The 18185-nt window shown below is 52.4% G+C and overlaps 9 protein-coding genes across 9 annotated transcripts; 7 read left to right on the forward strand and 2 right to left on the reverse strand.

Moving 5' to 3' along the window:
- The first annotated feature begins 244 nt into the window (after positions 1-244).
- On the forward strand, positions 245-699 carry DACRYDRAFT_24323 (uncharacterized protein). The gene has a single exon (XM_040773643.1). The coding sequence runs from the start codon at positions 390-392 to the stop codon at positions 642-644; it is 255 nt and encodes an 84-aa protein (XP_040625654.1). The 5' UTR covers positions 245-389; the 3' UTR covers positions 645-699.
- Positions 700-835: 136 nt separating this feature from the next.
- DACRYDRAFT_118542 (Isochorismatase hydrolase) lies at positions 836-1827 on the forward strand (the record flags this gene model as incomplete). The annotated part of the gene is made up of 4 exons (XM_040770599.1): positions 836-969; positions 1019-1303; positions 1357-1482; positions 1537-1827. Exons 2-4 carry the CDS (start codon positions 1058-1060, stop codon positions 1825-1827), a joined length of 663 nt encoding a protein of 220 aa, XP_040625655.1. The 5' UTR covers positions 836-969; positions 1019-1057.
- Positions 1828-1924: 97 nt separating this feature from the next.
- On the reverse strand, positions 1925-3793 carry DACRYDRAFT_118543 (MFS general substrate transporter; the record flags this gene model as incomplete). The annotated part of the gene is made up of 5 exons (XM_040770600.1): positions 1925-2265; positions 2316-2699; positions 2753-3407; positions 3453-3562; positions 3610-3793. The coding sequence occupies 5 exons, from the start codon at positions 3791-3793 to the stop codon at positions 1970-1972; spliced, it is 1629 nt and encodes a 542-aa protein (XP_040625656.1). The 3' UTR covers positions 1925-1969.
- A 720-nt stretch (positions 3794-4513) lies between these two features.
- On the forward strand, positions 4514-6454 carry DACRYDRAFT_118544 (MFS general substrate transporter; the record flags this gene model as incomplete). The annotated part of the gene is made up of 7 exons (XM_040770601.1): positions 4514-4631; positions 4679-5118; positions 5172-5230; positions 5285-5550; positions 5614-5952; positions 6015-6103; positions 6156-6454. 7 exons carry the CDS (start codon positions 4514-4516, stop codon positions 6336-6338), a joined length of 1494 nt encoding a protein of 497 aa, XP_040625657.1. The 3' UTR covers positions 6339-6454.
- Positions 6455-6738: 284 nt separating this feature from the next.
- Positions 6739-7968, forward strand: DACRYDRAFT_57020 (Aldo/keto reductase; the record flags this gene model as incomplete). The annotated part of the gene is made up of 7 exons (XM_040775409.1): positions 6739-6881; positions 6935-7120; positions 7173-7307; positions 7364-7420; positions 7476-7632; positions 7692-7822; positions 7854-7968. Coding segments are annotated over 7 exons (924 nt in total), but the record flags the coding sequence as incomplete, so codon positions are not given.
- A 160-nt stretch (positions 7969-8128) lies between these two features.
- On the forward strand, positions 8129-10845 carry DACRYDRAFT_24327 (mitochondrial Rho 1). Its single transcript, XM_040773644.1, has 12 exons — positions 8129-8264; positions 8323-8381; positions 8436-8660; positions 8710-8811; positions 8859-8978; positions 9028-9129; positions 9180-9643; positions 9692-10037; positions 10089-10220; positions 10269-10340; positions 10398-10522; positions 10574-10845. Exons 1-12 carry the CDS (start codon positions 8228-8230, stop codon positions 10767-10769), a joined length of 1980 nt encoding a protein of 659 aa, XP_040625659.1. The 5' UTR covers positions 8129-8227; the 3' UTR covers positions 10770-10845.
- Positions 10846-11144: 299 nt separating this feature from the next.
- On the forward strand, positions 11145-13387 carry DACRYDRAFT_70620 (vWA-like protein). The gene is made up of 8 exons (XM_040775925.1): positions 11145-11248; positions 11301-11514; positions 11575-11960; positions 12014-12090; positions 12142-12180; positions 12229-12576; positions 12625-13056; positions 13108-13387. The coding sequence occupies exons 1-8, from the start codon at positions 11221-11223 to the stop codon at positions 13153-13155; spliced, it is 1572 nt and encodes a 523-aa protein (XP_040625660.1). The 5' UTR covers positions 11145-11220; the 3' UTR covers positions 13156-13387.
- A 304-nt stretch (positions 13388-13691) lies between these two features.
- DACRYDRAFT_110659 (uncharacterized protein) lies at positions 13692-16287 on the forward strand (the record flags this gene model as incomplete). The annotated part of the gene is made up of 10 exons (XM_040769097.1): positions 13692-13737; positions 13805-13914; positions 13967-14070; positions 14125-14274; positions 14325-14610; positions 14667-14796; positions 14849-15306; positions 15355-15533; positions 15586-15779; positions 15827-16287. 10 exons carry the CDS (start codon positions 13692-13694, stop codon positions 16285-16287), a joined length of 2118 nt encoding a protein of 705 aa, XP_040625661.1.
- A 289-nt stretch (positions 16288-16576) lies between these two features.
- DACRYDRAFT_118547 (alpha/beta-hydrolase) lies at positions 16577-18139 on the reverse strand (the record flags this gene model as incomplete). The annotated part of the gene is made up of 7 exons (XM_040770602.1): positions 18016-18139; positions 17660-17957; positions 17491-17605; positions 17328-17438; positions 17214-17273; positions 16759-17165; positions 16577-16709 (listed from the first exon to the last, which is right to left on the reverse strand). The coding sequence occupies exons 1-7, from the start codon at positions 18131-18133 to the stop codon at positions 16577-16579; spliced, it is 1242 nt and encodes a 413-aa protein (XP_040625662.1). The 5' UTR covers positions 18134-18139.
- Between the last annotated feature and the right edge of the window lie 46 nt (positions 18140-18185).

The following is an 18185-nucleotide window of genomic DNA, read 5'->3' on the forward strand; positions in this document are numbered from 1 at the left end:
GGATAGGAAGGGACAGGAAGAAATGGGAAGAGGCTGGGCTGAGTTAGCCCGCTCTTCTGTTTAGCGAGAGTATTTAGTGCTTGGGATTAGTGCCTGAGAGCCGCTATGACGACCGAGACTGCGTGGAGTGGCGCAAGAGGGGAAGTGTTCCTAGGTAGGTCAGGTGCCTGATAGGTGAGTTAGCACAACATCCTGCCGTCAACAAATAGAGCATGTCACAAACAGGGACTGCACGCGTCGGAGAGGGGTTTGGAGCAGCGGGGCCTGATTATAAGCTCGCTTTCTATGATAGGGGAAGGAACGTGTGAGTAAAGAGTGGAGAGGGGAATGTGAGATGTCCCGTGGGTTGGTTTTGGTATGCGACGGTGAGGGTAATAGTGGGGTTTGGTATGTGGCGAAAGAAGCAAAGAGAGACAGCTCGATGGACGGTCCTGCATGCACCAGCCTGGGTGTGGGTGCCTGTACGCGTCCTACGAGATGAAGAGGAGGGGGGAAGGAGAGACGAAGAGAGCTCATCCCAGATCCAGCTCGTCAAATATCCAGAACGGGTTGCCAGTGGATTCCAGCTCCATATTCTGACAGACAACAGAGGCCAAGCACGGGGAGCTACGCACAGCACAGACAAAGAGAGAGAAGCAATATGAAAAAGAAGAAGTAGAGTTGGTGTTTGTTGTTTGCCGCCAAGATTCTGCCAGCGGCAGGGTGACCACACGCGCCAGGACGCCGGTCGCGTCAGGGTCTAGAAGTGTGAAGAAGTTCGGAGTTTGGGCTTAGAGCCGACCGAAGAAAGTTACGCCGGTGTCGGATGGCCTCCTCACTAGGCACTCACTCAAGACGTTGATACCAGAATACAGCGACTGTGGGAAGACTTCGCGGTGTGGTTATTGGGAGTATGAATTGAGATGAAATGAATAGTGTGGGTAAAGCCAGCGAAGGAACGATCACGAGGCGTGCTAGAATAGGAGCAGAGTAAGCGGTCGGCAATGCTTATGCTGATCCATGACTGATCTATGAATAGGGATATTGGCCTGTCAGTCTCATTCTCAATACGGTAGCAATGTATGGGCGCGTCCGTTATGATCGGTCGCCCTTATCCGGTTCCCTAAGGAACTCATCCATCTCCTTCGACGATCCTAGAATGCCTCCCCTCGCCCTGCTCTTGTTGGACTATCAATCCGAAATCCGCAATTTTGTTCCTGACAAAACCATATTCGATGCTGCTGTTTCGAACGGTGCCGAGTTGTTAGCTGTCGCTCGGGCCCAAGGGCCGGAGAAAGTGGTCATTGCACACGTCATCGTGGGGGTACGTAGCTGGTTCACTGATCAATTCGTGTGAGGGTGCTGAAGATGGAACAGGGATTGCGTAGGAGCAACGAGGAGCTATACAGTGTGGTCAAAGAATCGAAGTTCGGTAATTGGATAGAGTCGTTCCCTGCGAGTCTCGAGAATCCGGGGATAGTGGAGAGTGTTACCCCGCTGCCCGTGCGTTTACTACTCCATCTACACGCCAAACCATAATCTCACTCCCAATCACAGGGAGAGAAGGTCCACCCCCGTCCACGCGGCTCTCCCTTCCACGACACCGACTTCAACTCCTTCCTCCGTTCTAAGGAAGTGACGCGGCTCATCCTCGCTGGCGTCGCTACCTCCGGTGCGGTGCTTCACACCTGGCGTTCGGCACTCGATGCGGATTATGAGGTCGAGGTAGTTCCCCAGGCGTGTGCGGACTTGAACCCGGAGATGCACCAGATTCTTGTGGAGAAGTTCTTCAACCGGTTTGGGGAGGTGCTCAGTGTGGAGGAGGCTAAGAAGCAGTTGGCTGCATGAGGTCACATTTGGGAAGCTGAACTGAGAGTAAGGTGGGGCGCAGAAGATGAAAAAAAAAAGTTGTCCTTGTGAAGTTGTATGTATGGTACAATTGCTCGTGTTGACACAGTCCTCCGGTCCAAGTACCTGCTATCCATCTCCTCTACTCCGGTGAGACCTTCGCCGCCTCCCTCTCCTCTCTCCTCCTCGCCCATTCCGGGCCCTTAATCCACTCAAGGATCAGCAGCGGATAGCTGACCACACACGCCAACGCCAGGATCGTAAACGTCCATCCGGCACCGACGCCGTCCAGCATATACTGCACAATCGAGACCATGATCGCTCCAGGTACACAGCGCATCACGTTGTTCGCTGCGGCGATGGAGGAGCCTCGGCCAGGGAAAAGGTCCATGATCAGCACCTGTGTCACGTTGAAGATCGACATGGACATGAACATGGCTGCGAACTCGTCAGCGGACCCGCCCCCAAGAAGCAGAGAAGGGACGAACCGAAGAATTGAAAAACTAGCAATACGCCCAGGGGCGCATTGACCTTCGCAGCCCAACCGTATGCGATGACCACGATCACATATGCGCCCCAGTAGAACGGGGTCTGCCTCAGCCGCGTATGTATCACCGGTACGCCTTCTTTGTTCCTGTACCCTTTAGAAGGATCGTGTACTATCCCTTCCTCGCGATCCGCTTTTGCCCGCCGCTTCGCGCGGTCGTAGTCCCAGTCGAGGAGGCGGCCGCTGATGGGCCCGCCAAAGACGCACCCACCGCCGTAGGCCAGGTAGGTCAGCCCCAGTTCGGTCTCGGTAAGCCAAGGATAGTTGGCAAGGAAGAGGGGAGACGTGGTCGTTTGGATACAGTAGAAGATCGTGAACTGGACGGCTGGTAGATATGTTTATCAGAAGCTGTAGAGAGGGACGAGAAATTGGGCTCACCGTTCGTGGAGAGGATAATGAGCAGGTCCGGGTGCCTAAACAGCTTGAGGAATTCCAGTGGACCTACTTTCCTCAACGCCTTCGGTCTCAGCGCTGGGTCGTACTTCCCCCTGAACTTGCGTCCCAGCACAGGTAACAGTGGTCGGTTCCACGGCGGAGCGGGGATACTACCGTCACCTACAATCGCGCGGAGGGTCTCAGGGAGGAAGAGCAACTCGATGGTGAGTGTCGTCCCTGCCGAGATAAGCAGGAACCAAAAGGAGCTGCGCCAGCCGAGACTCCCTGCCAACACTCCTCCAAGTACTGGGCCGATACACGTTCCCAGCTGTGGGCCCATACCGGATATGCCTAGGAAGATGCCCCGCTCGTGCGAGGCGGCAATATCCATGATCGTCCCGCTGCTGAGGGCGATGACGCTTGCTGACCCGGCGGCCTGGACGCATCGGAGTAGGACGAGCAGCCAGTAGGCGCTTGTTGGGGTCAGGGCGAGACCGATGCAGGAGATGGAGAGCACAAGCAAGCAAATGAGGTAGATCGGTCGCCGACCGCACCATGGGAGATCGGCTAGGTTGCCCCAGACTGTTGGGGCCAGACCTTGAAGCAGCATGTACACCGTCACGGTGACATTGATCAGTTCTATGGATTTCCCAAAGGCCTGAGGAAGATATTAGATAGATCGCTGGGGAATAGGAGATAATACCTCGGCAACGATAGGAATTGCGGGAAAGTAGAGGTTCGCCGCCAGGGGGGAATGGACGGCGGCGATAGAAGTGATGAATACAATGACCCATTTCTCCCATCTTGCAAATACTAAGCCAAGTATCAGCACCAGGGTGAACCCGAACAATCTAGCATACCGGAGTAGGGTCGATCGACGCTATCAGCGCTGGGCGGCTCCTTTGACTGCTGGTCACTAGTTTCGGCAGTATTGGATGGTCCATCAACGTTTCGCATACAATCTTTTTCCTCCACAAGTGTTGGTGCTGGAGATGGTTCTCTGACATATTGTTGTTCTTCCAGCCTTGTCTGTTCCTTCTCCATCTTTAAATATGGATCACTCACGTCGTCCGGGTGGGGTATCCGAGGTTTCAGTCAATCGCCCCCCACGTCCGCCCCACACCGGGCGGTTATATATCCACAGTACATTACAGGTATATCCGAATCGCCGGCCTGCACAATTCTGCGTGGGCGGTTGGCGGCGCCGAGCTGCTCGGATGGTTGTCATTTCAGTGCAGAATAATTCGACGAGGCGGCCCGGTGACACCGATGTCGGCCGACATGGGGCGGAGGGAGCGCCTCGGCATGTACACTCCAGATCTGTGGAGGCCACGTGGTTATTCATGAATTACTTCCGATCAAACGGGCCAGTTATGGGGAAAGTTAAGGGCGCACTTTGCTGCTGACCACCATGACACACGAATGAATTACTAGGACCGCGCTCGTTGAACTCTGTAGCTTTTAATTATTCGATCATTATTCCGTTTTTGAATGTGCATGTCTGGTCGACCTCCGGTTTCATAGTGTCGGCCCGATCTGTTGTCACATCATTGAACTAGACTTCCGAGAACTCCGTGGATCTCTTGGAGACTTCCGGAAGCGCTCCAGAAGCGCTCGCGAGACAAATCAAATTTGATGATGATTCGGCCGAACGGCGCCAGCATTTCTGTCTTCAGCAAGCATCTTTATTTCAGGCGACTCGCTGGCATTCAATATATCTACTATCGTGGACGGTTTGCATGATTTTTGATATATGGTCTTGGTATGGGCGCTCCACTAGGAGAGAAAGTGTCAAAACCTGGGCGGGTACTTTCTGACCCTCAGCAGGCGGGCAATCTTGAGCGGTCTCTGACGGAAAGCACAGCTATACTGGGTTATTCTGGTATGCACGACCGTTATATCTATGATTTTGGGGCTTACTCCTACAAGTCTATGAGCCCTGGAAGAAATGGCTCATCGTGGCCCTAACCTCCCTCGCAGCCATGTTCTCCCCCCTCTCGTCGAACGTCTACTTTCCCGCTATCCCCGTGATCGCAACCGCCTTCAGCACCTCAATAGAGCGCATAAATATAACCGTTACAGTGTACATGCTTCTTCAAGGCCTTTCCCCAGCAGTATGGAGCGGGTTAGCGGACTCGCGACTCTGTGGCCGCAGACCGGTGTACTTGGCTTGTCTTGCCCTCCTCGCGCTGAGCTGCGTTGGGCTTGCATTCACTCCGGTTGATGCATATTGGCTGCTGGTGCTTCTGAGGTGCTTTCAGGCAGCTGGGTGTGCGAGCGTGATAGCTATCAGTAGTGGAACGATCATGGATATAGCGGCGCCGGGTGAGAGAGGGATCTTCCTAGGTGTGTCGAGCTTGGGTGCGATGGTTAGTTGGGCTCGGTTGGCATGCTGTGACCGCGGGATGACAGAGCCGAGTAGTTCGGCTCATGTATCGGACCAGTGATCGGTGGTGTCCTGGCGGGAAGATACGGCTGGAGGTAAGTGAGGCACAAGTTCGGTCTCAATCGTCACTCAATTGGTTTTCTTCCTAGGGCGATCTTCTATTTCCTCCTTGCCGCCTCAGCGCTCTGTTTCCTCCTCGAGCTTCTCTTCCTGCCCGAAACCCTACGCGCGATCGTGGGGGATGGCTCTCTCCCCGCTCCGCGTTGGAACCGCCCACTCCTGCCTGTTCTTGGTCAAGCATGGCGAGAGGGTATGCACGACGGCAAGAGTTCAGAGCTGCCAAGACGAACGGGCCCACTGGACTTCGTGAAACTGTTTACACATATAGACGTTTGTTTAATTCTATGGACCAATGGTACGCTACCTTTCTCAGCCGTTCTCCAAGGAGAAAGAGATCATAGCTGATGCTCCCAATCAGCGGTATCATTCACCATGTTCTACTGCATTCAAACCACCCTTTCTCCTCTATTTCTCGCTGCCTATCCCTCCCTCACCGAAACCGAAATCGGCTTGTGCTACCTCGCCTCCGGCGCCGGGTGCATCGTCGGCGCGCCGCTGTCTGGCCGGCTGCTTGACATTTCCTGGGCACGGGAAGAGGCACGGGTGAAGCGAGAAGGGGGACATGTGCGCAAGGAACATGCACGGTTGAGCTCGTCACCCATCTATTGGGGATTGAACACTGCGGTGTTGGCCGCTTATGGTTGGTGTGTGCGCTTCGGAGTCAGTGTGGGCGTCACGTTGTTGTTGCAATTTTTCGGTGCGTAGGATGAGTTACCTACCAAAGGAGCGTGTATTGACATCGCATGGGTGAATGGTTAGCGACATGCATGACAATGTGCATTTTTACTGTCAGTCAAACGCTATTGATGGACCTCTTTCCCGGGCGAGGATCCGCAGTAGGCGCTGCAGTACGTCCCGTTCCTTCCTCTAACGACAGCCCGCTAAGGCAAAAACGGATAGAACAACATCGTCCGCTGTCTTCTAGGCGCAGTAGTGATTTCCGTCATCGATTTCGTCAGGTTGGCAATTGGACCCGGGTGGACCTTCACCGCGCTTTCGGTGTGGTGCGTACTGACGTATCCTTTGGTCCTGCTGGAGTGGAGGTACGGCACACACTGGGCGGCGAAACGGAAGTCGACGTAATGCACTCTGTCGGAGGAAGTCCTAATAGATATGCCGAGGCGCGCATCGACTCATTGGGAGGACACTTAGGGACGTGTTGGGTACTTGATCGTGTAATCAATCGCATATACATTCACCAGATCTTGGCACGTGAGGCATAATCTCACCCTCACCCCGCACTTCTGTTCTGAGATTCGTCAACACCGGCACTATAAGATAGAATGTTGCTGGCACTCTCTCAGCGCGTTCAGCAGGCTGGTCTTGAGGGCATCGTGAGAGGTTGAGCCAGTTAAGTCGAGCATGCCGTCACGCGTCCCCCTCCTCTTCGTATGCATGCGACTATCGCTTTTCTCCCCTGCTCAGAGATATCCAGGGCTCGGGTGCTTTTGGTGCCAAAGGCCAGCATACAACACGCTTCAATGAGCTCCCCGACTGCCAGGCAGTGATCGATCTCTGGGTGGGGTGGGGATATACGATGCTGGACTGCGCTCGGGTGTATGGGCATGGTACGTCAGAGGAGTACCTAGGTCAACTAGACCTAAAGGGTTGCGGGGTGGATACCAAGTACGTTTCCATTTTGGTCCAACGAGAGTGTGACTGAATAGGAAGGATGATAGGGCCGGTTTCACCATTGGCCAACCGGGCCACCATTCTGCGTCTGCGATACGCCAGTCCGTTGAGGTGTCACTGAAGGCACTGAATGGACATAAGATACGCGTGCTCTACTTGCATCTGCCAGACAGGGGCACGCCATTCGAAGAGACGCTCAGAAAAGTGGACAAGCTGAAGAAGGAGGGGCTGATGTACGTACTATGGCCTGGAAGAGCTTCGAGAGCAGGTGCTGACACAACCCAGTGAAGAGTTCGGTCTGAGCAACCACTTGTCGTGGGAAGTCGCGGAATATGTAACGTATGCAAAGGCAAACGGATTGATCCAGCCTACGGTGTACCAGGGTTGCTATAACGCGGTGGAAAGGACGATCGAATACGAGTGGGTCTGTTCCTGCTTCGCAAGTTTTGTCAGTCACCGCTTACTTACATCCTTAGGCTGATTCCGTGTCTCCGCAAACCTGGTATCCGTTTCTATGCCTACAGCCCTCTTGCGTTGGTGTCTCACAGTTACTTCGTTATTTCGCAGCTCATTGATTCGTTCGTGTAGGAGCGGTTTATTAGCCGGCAAGATCCTTTCAGTTGATGATTGGACGAATGCTGCTGGCTCGCGTTGGGACACTAAGCAGACCGGCTGGCTAGCGGAGATGCTGAAGACGCGGTATGCGCCGCTTTTGCCCCTTCTCAAGCCCTTGAAAGAGACGTTGGTGAGTTGCAATATGTTGTTGTAGCTTGATTCTTGGCTAATACCCGGGCCCGTCCCTAGGAGAAATACAACATCCGATTGTCGGAAGCAGCGCAACGGTGGTTGCAACATCACAGCGCGTTGACACCGAATGACGGGGTTATCCTTGGGGCTGGATCACTTGAACAATTGGAGATGAACATTAATGACGCGTGGGGAATCTTCCGGTCTCCTTGAGAACAGACTCACTGAGATTATATCAACAGGGGAAGGCGGTCCGTTACCAGGTGAGGTGGTTAGCTTGCTGGATGAGGCTTGGTTGAAATCCAAAGTTCACGGCGTCTACTACGCTCATTAGGGGACATGATGCAGTATAGATCGCAGATGTACAAGTACAATGTTCATCCTGGTTATCAAATGAAGACGGCGTTGTTGGCCAGCGCTTCTGAATGGCCGAGGGACACGGTGCTTCCGTGCCGACCGCGTGCATCATTCTTGCCCCTTCAACTTGAGCACAAGCCAAAAGGCACGGCAGCCCCAGATTCTCCCGACTGACCTCCCTTTCTGGCGTTGACCATATTGCTGTACCTTGCTAGTCTGGAGAGGCACAACAGGAAATGCGGCGGGATGTCCGCATACTGCTGGTCGGGGATGGTGCGCTTTGGGCAATTCCAGCAAACTGCCGACGCGCGAGCTAATCACGATCCTGCAGATGGTGTGGGAAAGAGCACAATAGTCACATCATTCATAAAGGACTACTATGTTCCTCATGTGCGTTCCCCTCATGATTTAAAGCACATATAGTTACTCATGTATGTAATGAAGGTGCAAGCCGTCGTGCCCGAAGTAACGATCCCACCGGAGGTCACACCAGAGAACGTGACGACGTACATCGTGGACTCGTCCGCTCGGTCGCAGGACCGGCAGCGACTAGATTCAGAACTTAGAAAAGCACACGTCATATGCGTTGTGTATGCTATCGACAATCCGCATTCTTTTGACCGCGTTCCAACCTACTGGCTGCCATACATCCGGAGTGTTGGAGTTAATGTAAAAACACGTGTCAGTGTCGCCGCATTCATCTCTGATGCCATATCAGGTACCTATCATTCTGGTCGGGAATAAGATTGATCTACGAGGAGGTGAGGTTACGAATGAAGCGTTGGAGGACGAGATCTTTCCTATAATGTCGGAGTTCAAGGTGCGCAATGCCGTTGCTAGGAGGATGGTTGGTTGATAGCCCATTAGGAAGTGGAAACATGCGTGGAATGCTCGGCAAAGCTTCCCCTGAACGTGTCTGAGGTGTTCTACTTCGCGCAGAAAGCTGTACTGCATCCCACAGCACCGTTGTACGATTCAAGAGAGCATGTAAGCGCTTCCTTTCGTGCCTATGGGAGACATTTTGAGCTTTCAAAAGGTTCTAAAACCCGCATGCATTGACGCGCTTAAGCGTATATTCAAACTTTGCGACGTAAACAAAGATGGTATTCTTGATGCTCAGGAGTTGGATGAATTCCAGGTGCACAAGCACTCACTGGCCCTACTGCAGCTTCTAACACCCGCATGAAGATTAAATGCTTTTCTCAGCCTCTTCAAGCACAGGAGCGAACTGGCATATTTGAGATGGTCGCGCAGGGAATCCCGGATGGAATTCGGGATGAAGGAATAACCGAAGCGGGGTTCCTCTACTTACATACGCTCTTTATCCAGCGTGGAAGGCTAGAAACGACGTGGACGATTCTCCGACAGTTCGGATATGGTGCAGATTTGAAGCTGACCGAGTTATTTCTATCACCGAAGTTCGACGTCCCGTCGGACTGCTCTGTTGAGCTCAGCCCGAGCGGATATCGGTTCTTGACCGACATCTTCGAGATGCATGACAAGGACCAGGACGGGGCTCTCCGACCTGAAGAGCTGGATAGCTTGTTTAGCACTTCCCCTGGTTGCCCTTGGACGAAAGACGGCTTTCCAGAAACGACGTTCACCAATGACAGAGGATGGGTTACTCTACAGGGTTGGCTAGCACAATGGAGGTTAGTCATTGTGGTCTCGTGGTAGCAGAAGAGCTGAACACTGGACAGCATGACTACGTTGCTGGACCACAAAACGACACTCGCATACCTCGCACATCTCGGATACCCCCTGCCCTCAACCATCATACCTTCATCATCACCTTCAACTGCCACAACTTCCGTCAGCACGACGACAGCCCTCCAAGTCACCAGACCTCGACGTTCGGATCGGAAAGCAAGGAAAACCTCGAGAAATGTGTTTCTTGCTTACGTGCTTGGCGCCGGTGGAAGTGGCAAGTCGAGCTTGTTACGGAACTTCGTGGATAAGCCGTTTACAACGGAATATCAACCTACCCGGTCGTTGTTGAGCGTGGTAAACGCTGTGGAGGTGGGAGGCAGGGAGAGATACCTCGTCGTACGTCCTTCAGTGGTATGAGTGGTCATAGATACTGAATGATTTGTGCAGTTGCAAGAATTCGGTTCAAAATACGAATCTGAAGTCTTGCGAAATCAAAAGAAGTTGGACATGGCTGATGTTATCGTCTTCGTACATGATTCAAGTGATACGAATTCCTTCTCATACATTAGCAACCTACGAGTGAGTTCCCTCGTGGTTGTGGCGAGCTCAACAATTGATCCTCCCTAGCAACAATACAGTTTGGATTCGTTGCCAAGTCTCTTTGTAGCGACGAAGAGTGATCTTGATCTTGCTCAGCAGGTAGGTATCGAGATCCGCACATATAAGCGTGCGTGACTGACCACGTGTCGATTGCAGCGACACGAAGTGCAACCCGACACGTACTGTCGTCGTTTGGGCCTGCAAGTACCTGTCGCTGTGAGCGCAAGGACGGGGCAGATTGCGGACCTGTTCCAAACCATCTGCCGTATAGCGATGGATCCGTGAGTTCGATTGATTCAGTGGAAAGTTCTGTCTTCTGAGGTCTGATTCAGGGTTCACGCCATCCCTGGCGGAGACCGTTCCCTCACGCTGGCCTCGAGGTTGAAATACTTCGCTGTCGTGTTAGGAGTGGCTACCACCGTGTCTGCCGGCGCGATCTTCCTCTTCCGTGCCCTCTTCCGCCCGCCCGGTGCTGCGCTTGTCGGCCTAGGATGGAGTTGGCTGCCAATCAGTAGACGCGAGTTATGACCCCTTTTCACGACCGCTCAAGTCCCAAGGTACATTACTACGTTAGACCGCACTGTTATCATAATTTCCTTGTTATTCCGAGTGATAAGATAGGCAGGCAGATGTGGGGAAATCGTGTGTTGTAGACTGTTGTAGAATGTTGCGCGTGTGCCTCATGTACGCCGCCTCGCTGTGTGGGAAGCGATGTGAGTGGGCGCCGCGGAGGCAGAAACGGCAAGTGACATGAGCATCATAAGGGTATCCGGACAGGCGGCCCCTCCTACCAAACGTGCACCGTATCGACCACCTCCTCACGACCGCCAGGTTTGTTCTCTTGATCACAGGTAAGTGTATCTATACCACAGACACGAGAATATCGAGTCTGATTCCTCTATAGCCCCATCCACCTTCACTAACTGCCTTCCACTGGTCGGCATCACGCTGCTGACAGTATTGTTCGACTCACACCACGATGGCCACTCTTGAGCATGCAGGATACGGTATTTGCACCTTCTTATTGTTCAATTATTGCTGTAACTAATGCCTGTATAGTCCCTGTTGATTTAGGATACGGCGCTCCTTCTGCATCGTACCCCACCGCCCCTCCGGATGGTGACTCGATGGACGGGGACCGTGATATGGATATGGCAACAGCTATGGACGGACTTGACATCGAGGAGCCTATGGTTGCATCTTCAGCATATGCTGCTAGCTCAACAGGACCAGTCCCCATGAATCCCGAGAACGGGCTACCGAGGAAGATGCTGTACGCCCCCTGTTTCGGATCACAAAATGTGTCTAGACCTTAACGCCCTCTTTTATTTAGTGACCTTGTTTTTATACAAGATGCTACAGGATCTCAAGGGTCATATATATCGCATGCGACAGAGAATATCGAGGAGATTTGCAACACCATTGCCAACACCGGCAAACTGGTACGACCAGAGGACCTTCGGCTGGGGCTCATCGCCTTCCGAGACCACCCTCCGCAGGACAACACATTCATTACTAAGAAGTTCCCCTTCACGAGCGATGTTGCGGAGATGAAGGCGAATTTGAAGACTCTGTATGCCAGCGGTGGAGGCGATGGTCCTGAGGCAGTGACCGCTGCGCTCTACGACGCCCTTAACATGGACTGGAGACCAGAGGCGAGGAGGATGGTCGTCCTGATTGCTGACGCCCCTCCACATGGCCTTGGAGAATACGGCGATGGTTCGTGGTCTCACGTGGTTGGACTTCGGGATGTATTCTAATTGAGCTTCCAGGATTTGACAGCGGCTCACCGGATGGTCATGATCCCATCCAGATAGTACGGGAAATGGCAACTAGGGGGATCACACTGGTGAGTTCTGCTGTGTGCCGATTTATGTCCGCGGAGTTGACTGTTGTGTAGTTCTTTGTTGCTTGCGAACCTGCCCTGAGCGGATACCTTGTACGTATACTCTTCTTCTTGAATGCTTCTGACTCATCCCCTTACTAGTATGCTAACGAATTCTACCATGCCATGACGTCCCTCACCGGTGGTACCGTTCTTCCTCTGACAACCTCCTCTCTGCTGTCCCATGCGATTATTGGAAGCGTACTGGAGAACCTGGATATGGAAGATCTGATCCGGGAAGTTGGTCAGCATGTTGCCAATCGTGTCTTGGGTGGCGACGATGTCGACGATATTGCCCGACAACTACACGAGCATCTCATGCTCCGGAATGAGAACACCAAGAAGCTCAAGATCGAGAGTATATATCGGACTTCGGAAGAGTCCGCGCACAACATTAATGTGTGGCTGCAAGCATCGGATCTCGCATCGGCGCGACCACTTTTGAAGAAGGTCTGTGTTGATTTCTCGCTGTGTGCTCTTTGACTCACCTATACGCAGGTCACTGGCTCGCGGTTCACGGATAAATACCAGGCATCAAAGTACAGCACCACCAAGGGTGGTATATACCACTACTCCTCATCCGCCTCTTCATTTTCTCCTTATGCTCCTACCCTTCCACCACGCGGGGGCGTTATTCCTACCGAACCCACGATGGTCACCCCGCCCATGACACCGATCCGTGGCCCGACTTCCTCTCCTCCGTCCTCTAACAAGTTTGGCGATTTCGCAGCGTTCTCTGCCCCAAAGACGACCTTGTCCACGAGTCCGTTTGGTGTCTCCGGAGGTATAACGAGAAAATCTTTCGATATGCGTGACGGTAGTGGCATTGGCAGAGCACTCGACGACGACGACGATGACGACGATGACCGTGACCTCGGTAGGAAAGTTCCAGGAATGTCTTTCGAAGAAGACTCTATTTCGTATGATCAGGTATGTTCCATTGCGCAACGTGCACTCCCTGAGACTAATGCGCGATCTCAGGTTCGGAGGATCGTAATCGCGAGCACGTTCCGGGGGATGCGCACTTGATACCCTTCATTGGCATGCAACACTCAGTCTAACATAAACTCAGTAAACTCAACAGCAACGATCCAGTATAACTAGCGACCCCATTCTATCTCTCCATCCTTCAGCTTGCTCTCGTCTGTGATACCCTTGCCCACGTCCCCGATAGTGCAGTTCGGTTCATGTCCCACGTCCTTTCTTTCTGTCCACCCGCGTCTTCTGACGTGGGGATCAATATTCTATGTACGTATGCAAGGAAATCAACATACCCGTAGCTTCGGCTCCATCGTTCTTTTTATGATGTGTCTAATACGTTGTGACTTGGACTGCTAAGCTATGGGTGCCCTAAAGCGGCCTATGACGTCGCGCCGCCCGCGGAGAGATTTGAGCTCTGCACCCTGCCTGGCCTGCGTTCAACCAAAACGCCAATTCAGTTGTGTATCACAACTAAACTACATGGATGCTTGCCCTCCATCGCCTTTGTCACGCTGTCCAACCAGTTAAGCCCCACATCCGGTGTGCTACTAGAGTCTTGGTTTGGCAAGTCAGGATGGTTCACGATGGCAAGTCTAACCGGCTCATCAACGAATCGTCTCCCTATCTCCGGTTCGTCTAGAACAGCTTCCAGTATGATTAGCTCTGACAAGAAGCTTAATGTTCAGACAGCATGCAGATAACCCCGTGGACTGGTATCCCTGGGGGGAGGAGGCATTCCAAAAAGCGAAAGCGGAGGACAAACCGGTGTTTCTGAGCGTTGGCTACTCTACGTGCCGGTGGTGTCACGTACGCCATTTTGATACTTCGCATATAGAGAATGAACTGACTGAAATGAAAGGTCATGGAACGCGAATCATTTGAGAACGAGGAAGTGGCAAAGATGATGAACGACGTGTGCGTGAATGTCAAGGTGGACAGGGAGGTGCTTCCAGACGTCGATCGGTGTGTCGTTCCCCGTACGTGTCTCGACTCTTCTTTCTAATGTATTTCCTGCAGAGTGTACATGAACTATGTCACTGCCATATCTGGGAGAGGAGGATGGCCGATGAGCGTGTGGATCACACCTGACACGAAGATCCCATTCTTCGGAGGGACATATTTCCCACCTCAAGCGATGGAGCAGATCCTCACGCAAGTCAAAGACAAGTCCGCCTTTCTGCGTTCCCCATCCTTCACATACTGACGCTTGTACATAGATGGAAGAATGAACGCGACAAGCTTGTCCCGAAAGGCAACTCCCTCTCCGACATCTTGCAAGAGCCTGCTTCCCCGACATCTCCGGCACTGAGTCAACTTGGCCTCCCTCTCCTACGTGACCGCGGTCTGGCAATGTTAGGGCAGATGTACGACCGAACACACGGCGGATTTGGAGGGGCACCCAAGTTCCCGACCCAGAGCAGATTCTCTTTTCTGCACTTGGTAGCATACCTGGCAGAGGACAGCAATAACCTGGGGCGGAAGATGAGTGCCTTTACTCTGAAAGTGCATTTGTTCGCTCTCATGATTGGGAAAACAAATTTCTGATTCTTTTGACATAGAAAATGGCAATGGGAGGTATTCACGATCAGATCGGCCTTGGTTTCCATCGGTACAGCGTCGACGCCGCCTGGCATATTCCACACTTTGAGATCATGTTGTATGACAACGCACAACTGGCCTATCATTACTGTATGCACGCACCCAGATGTGCACGAGCTCCACGCTAACAAAAATCGGTTAGTGACGTATTATGTGCTTACAGGCGACGAGTACTACCGTACTGTTGCGAATGGCGTCCTCGCGTACCTTGACCGAGTTCTCCTCAAGAAGACCGACCATGGCATTGCATACATGTCCGCCGAGGACGCCGAGTCATATGAGGAAGAAGGCGACACGATCAAGAAGGAAGGCGCGTTCTATGTCTGGACACGTGCGCAGATCACGGCTGCTCTGGGCGAGAAAGACGGAGATGCCTTCTGTGACCATTTTGGCGTAAAGGAAGAAGGTAACGTGGGCCTAGAGCATGATCCACATAAAGAGCTTCAGGGGAAGAACGTCTTGATGGAGCAGCGGAGCGCGGAGGAGACGGCAACGGCACTGGGTATCAGTACGGAAGAAATGGAGGGTATCATCAACAGAGGGAGAGAGGTCTTACGAGAAGAGAGAGATAAGAGACCCAAACCACATCTTGACGACAAGGTTCGCTGTCTTGTTCCATTTCTTCTACAAGACTAACCTTCCTGTCAGATCATAGCAAGTTGGAATGGTCTCATGTTGAAGACGCTTGCGCAGGCCGCGCTTCGCCTTCCCTCTGGACCAGAACCCGAGAAATTCTACAATCAGGGTATCGAAGTTGCCAGGTTCGTCCAGAACCAGATGATCAAAGACGGGAAGCTACTGCGTTGCTATAGAACGAATGTACAGGGGTACGTTCTGTCACTCGTTGCGTTGTGAACCGCCTGTGTTCAAATAATGCAGGGTATGTGAGGACTATGCTTCTGTCATAAACGGCCTCTTGGCTCTCTACCAAGTCAAACTTGAACCATGGCTCTTGCGTATTGCGGTGGAACTGCAAGACAAGCAGGACGAGCTCTTTTGGGATGAGAAAGCTTGGGGCTATTTCGCAAGCGCGGAGGATAGCGATGCCAGCAAGATCATGAGACTGAAAGACGGTAAGGAGAATGTTGTGATCCAAATGCGCAATCTGACATGCACCCAGATCACGATGGGCCGGAACCTTCGGCAAATTCATTATCCCTGCACAACCTCGTTACCCTCGACTCTATCTGCCATGCCACCGATCCTTTTGCCCTTGGAATTCCGAATATGTCAGAATCGAGAGCGGAACGATACCAGATGTACGCCCAGAAGATGGTCACATTCTTCACACCTAGACTGCTCACGCAACCTGCTTCCATGCCGGAAATGGTCTCCGCCGCAATGATCTATCTCAAGGAGCCAATGTGCGTGATCATCAGTGCGCCAGAACAGCGCCAGGCAGAAGTCTTCCTGGCCAAGATCCGGGAGGTCGACGAGAAGAAGTGGAGACCTGACACGATTTACGTGTGGGAGCGGGCCCAGAAGGAAGGTGTCACCGGAAGGGTGTGCGCTGGGAAGACTTGCGGTTTGCCTAGTGGTGACCCACAGCATGTGGTTACGGAACTTGGCAATGTTCATTGATATCAATATTGATAAATGCCACACGGATAGGTTGTTCTCTACATTTTTTTTGGTCGCGTGATGATAACATCAAGGCTCTTGGCCTGATCACAAATGAATAGTAGCTTGCTCACAAGTGATAATTTATTCATGGTGCTAGTCGAGTCCAAGACTATGCACAATCCCCTGTACCTGGCGTGCCACGAAAAGGCATTGAACCTAATGATTTCCAATCTTCGCCCACACGGTGCATAAAATACACCAACAGTACGGGAGCGGCCAGCGCTACCCTGCTACGCCCCTTACACGGTTAAGGAAGGCCTGAATCTGAGCCCACATGCTCGCCTTGTCCAACACGTACATCGATAGCAGCATAGAGCCACTCTCCATTCGACTCGGTCCGGTGCTTTCCAAAGAAGTTCTGATTATGTCTCTCGCTGAACCTATCACGATGTCAGAGTTTCCTCAGAACTAGGTATATCGCCTACTCACTTTCGTGGGAGCTCAGCGGCTGGATCCACCGGGTTGACAGCCATCTGGCCCAACATGTCCAATTGTTCCCTAGTGGTGTGCTCCTCGGCCACGTCTTCTGCGGAGACGCAGCTGAAGCTGAACGCTTTCTGGGGATCTCGATCCTGTATGTTGGTGTTTCCAGTCAACTTCGCTAGCGTCCGGAGGGCAGCCTGCATATTCGGGATGTTCTTGGAATAACAGGTCCTCGGGCTAAGTTCTCGAAGGAAGGAAGTGTACAGCTGGTTCACTTTCGGATACGAGCATCGTGTGTAATAACTCGCTGTGCCAGGGGTGTCGATGATTTTCAGTCGTGGATCAACAGAGTTAATGAGCAGCTTCTTCAAGTCTTCTGCTTCCTCTCGTGAAGAGGTCATGGTATCCTCTGGCTATGCTTGTTGAGCATGGGGCTTGAATGTGATGACACAAGTGCTTACTGAGATTATCAAGACAGGCTGCCGGATGAGGGAATAATGTTCCGATGTGAGCGGGCTGAGCTACATGCAACCAACCGGTGAGATGAAACGCAGCGCGGGAGAAATTGTACGTACCCATTGCGTAAGAAAATCATACAGCATGTCGTTGAATCTGCTTATGCGAGATGGCGGATATTGCCTTGTAATGTATGCGGCAAAGAAATCGAGCTCGTCATCCGGAAGTCCCTAAAAGGAATAGGTTATAAAGGGAAATCCTAATCCAAAAATATGCACATACGTCATAGAACAAGTAAGGGAACAGCTCATTGATGATATCCTCGATTTCTTCCAGGCTTTTTGCGGTGCCAAGAGTGATGATGATTTCCTTGAACGTGTCCACCAGCCACTGTTCCCTAATCCGTGTGGGGATCAGATGGAAGGGGTAGGGCGGTGCAGGTGCAACTTACACAGGCTTGTGTACGGACAATACAGCCAGGCTTTGAATACCAGTAGGCCACAACAGTGCTAAGCGCAACGCGGTTCCGATTGAGAGAGCACCGCCAGCAAACACGTGGATCTGCTGGATTTGCAGCCGAGCCAGTACTTTCAACAATGAAGCAGCATCCACCCAGCAGTCATGACGTTCACTTGTCGGATTGACGGTCTTTCCTTGCGACCAGAAGTCCACGGCGAGGAGATTGTACGTCGTGGATAATATGGGATCTTGAAATTGGTTCACCAACGAGGCGATATCTAACCCTATGTCTGGGCAGGAATCGAGTTAGACACAGAGTCACAGGTCCAGAAAGAGGAGGCAGCTTACATGGCAGGAGAAGTATAGTTTGTCGCCCAGGATGCAACTGCGCGATTCCGCCAGAAACCGGGAAGTTAGCCTCGTACCATAAGGACGCCTCATCCTCTGGAAAGTGAGAATACGGCATCACCAGACTTGGTGCAGATCGACACGTAGATCGAGGTAAAGATAAGAGAGTT

Source organism: Dacryopinax primogenitus (assembly GCF_000292625.1).
Source record: "Dacryopinax primogenitus strain DJM-731 SS1 chromosome Unknown DACRYscaffold_18, whole genome shotgun sequence".
In the NCBI taxonomy this organism is placed as follows: domain Eukaryota; kingdom Fungi; phylum Basidiomycota; class Dacrymycetes; order Dacrymycetales; family Dacrymycetaceae; genus Dacryopinax; species Dacryopinax primogenitus.

Coding starts and splice junctions, on each gene's coding strand:
- DACRYDRAFT_24323 (XM_040773643.1), top strand. CDS start 390: ATGTGGCGAAAGAAGCAAAGAGAGACAGCTCGATGGACGGTCCTGCAT.
- DACRYDRAFT_24327 (XM_040773644.1), top strand. CDS start 8,228: ATGCGGCGGGATGTCCGCATACTGCTGGTCGGGGATG. Junction 10,038..10,088: donor GCAGGGAGAGATACCTCGTC/GTACGTCCTTCA, acceptor TGATTTGTGCAG/TTGCAAGAATTCGGTTCAAA. Junction 10,221..10,268: donor CATACATTAGCAACCTACGA/GTGAGTTCCCTC, acceptor GATCCTCCCTAG/CAACAATACAGTTTGGATTC.
- DACRYDRAFT_70620 (XM_040775925.1), top strand. CDS start 11,221: ATGGCCACTCTTGAGCATGCAGGATACG. Junction 11,249..11,300: donor TCTTGAGCATGCAGGATACG/GTATTTGCACCT, acceptor ATGCCTGTATAG/TCCCTGTTGATTTAGGATAC. Junction 12,577..12,624: donor CGCGACCACTTTTGAAGAAG/GTCTGTGTTGAT, acceptor ACCTATACGCAG/GTCACTGGCTCGCGGTTCAC.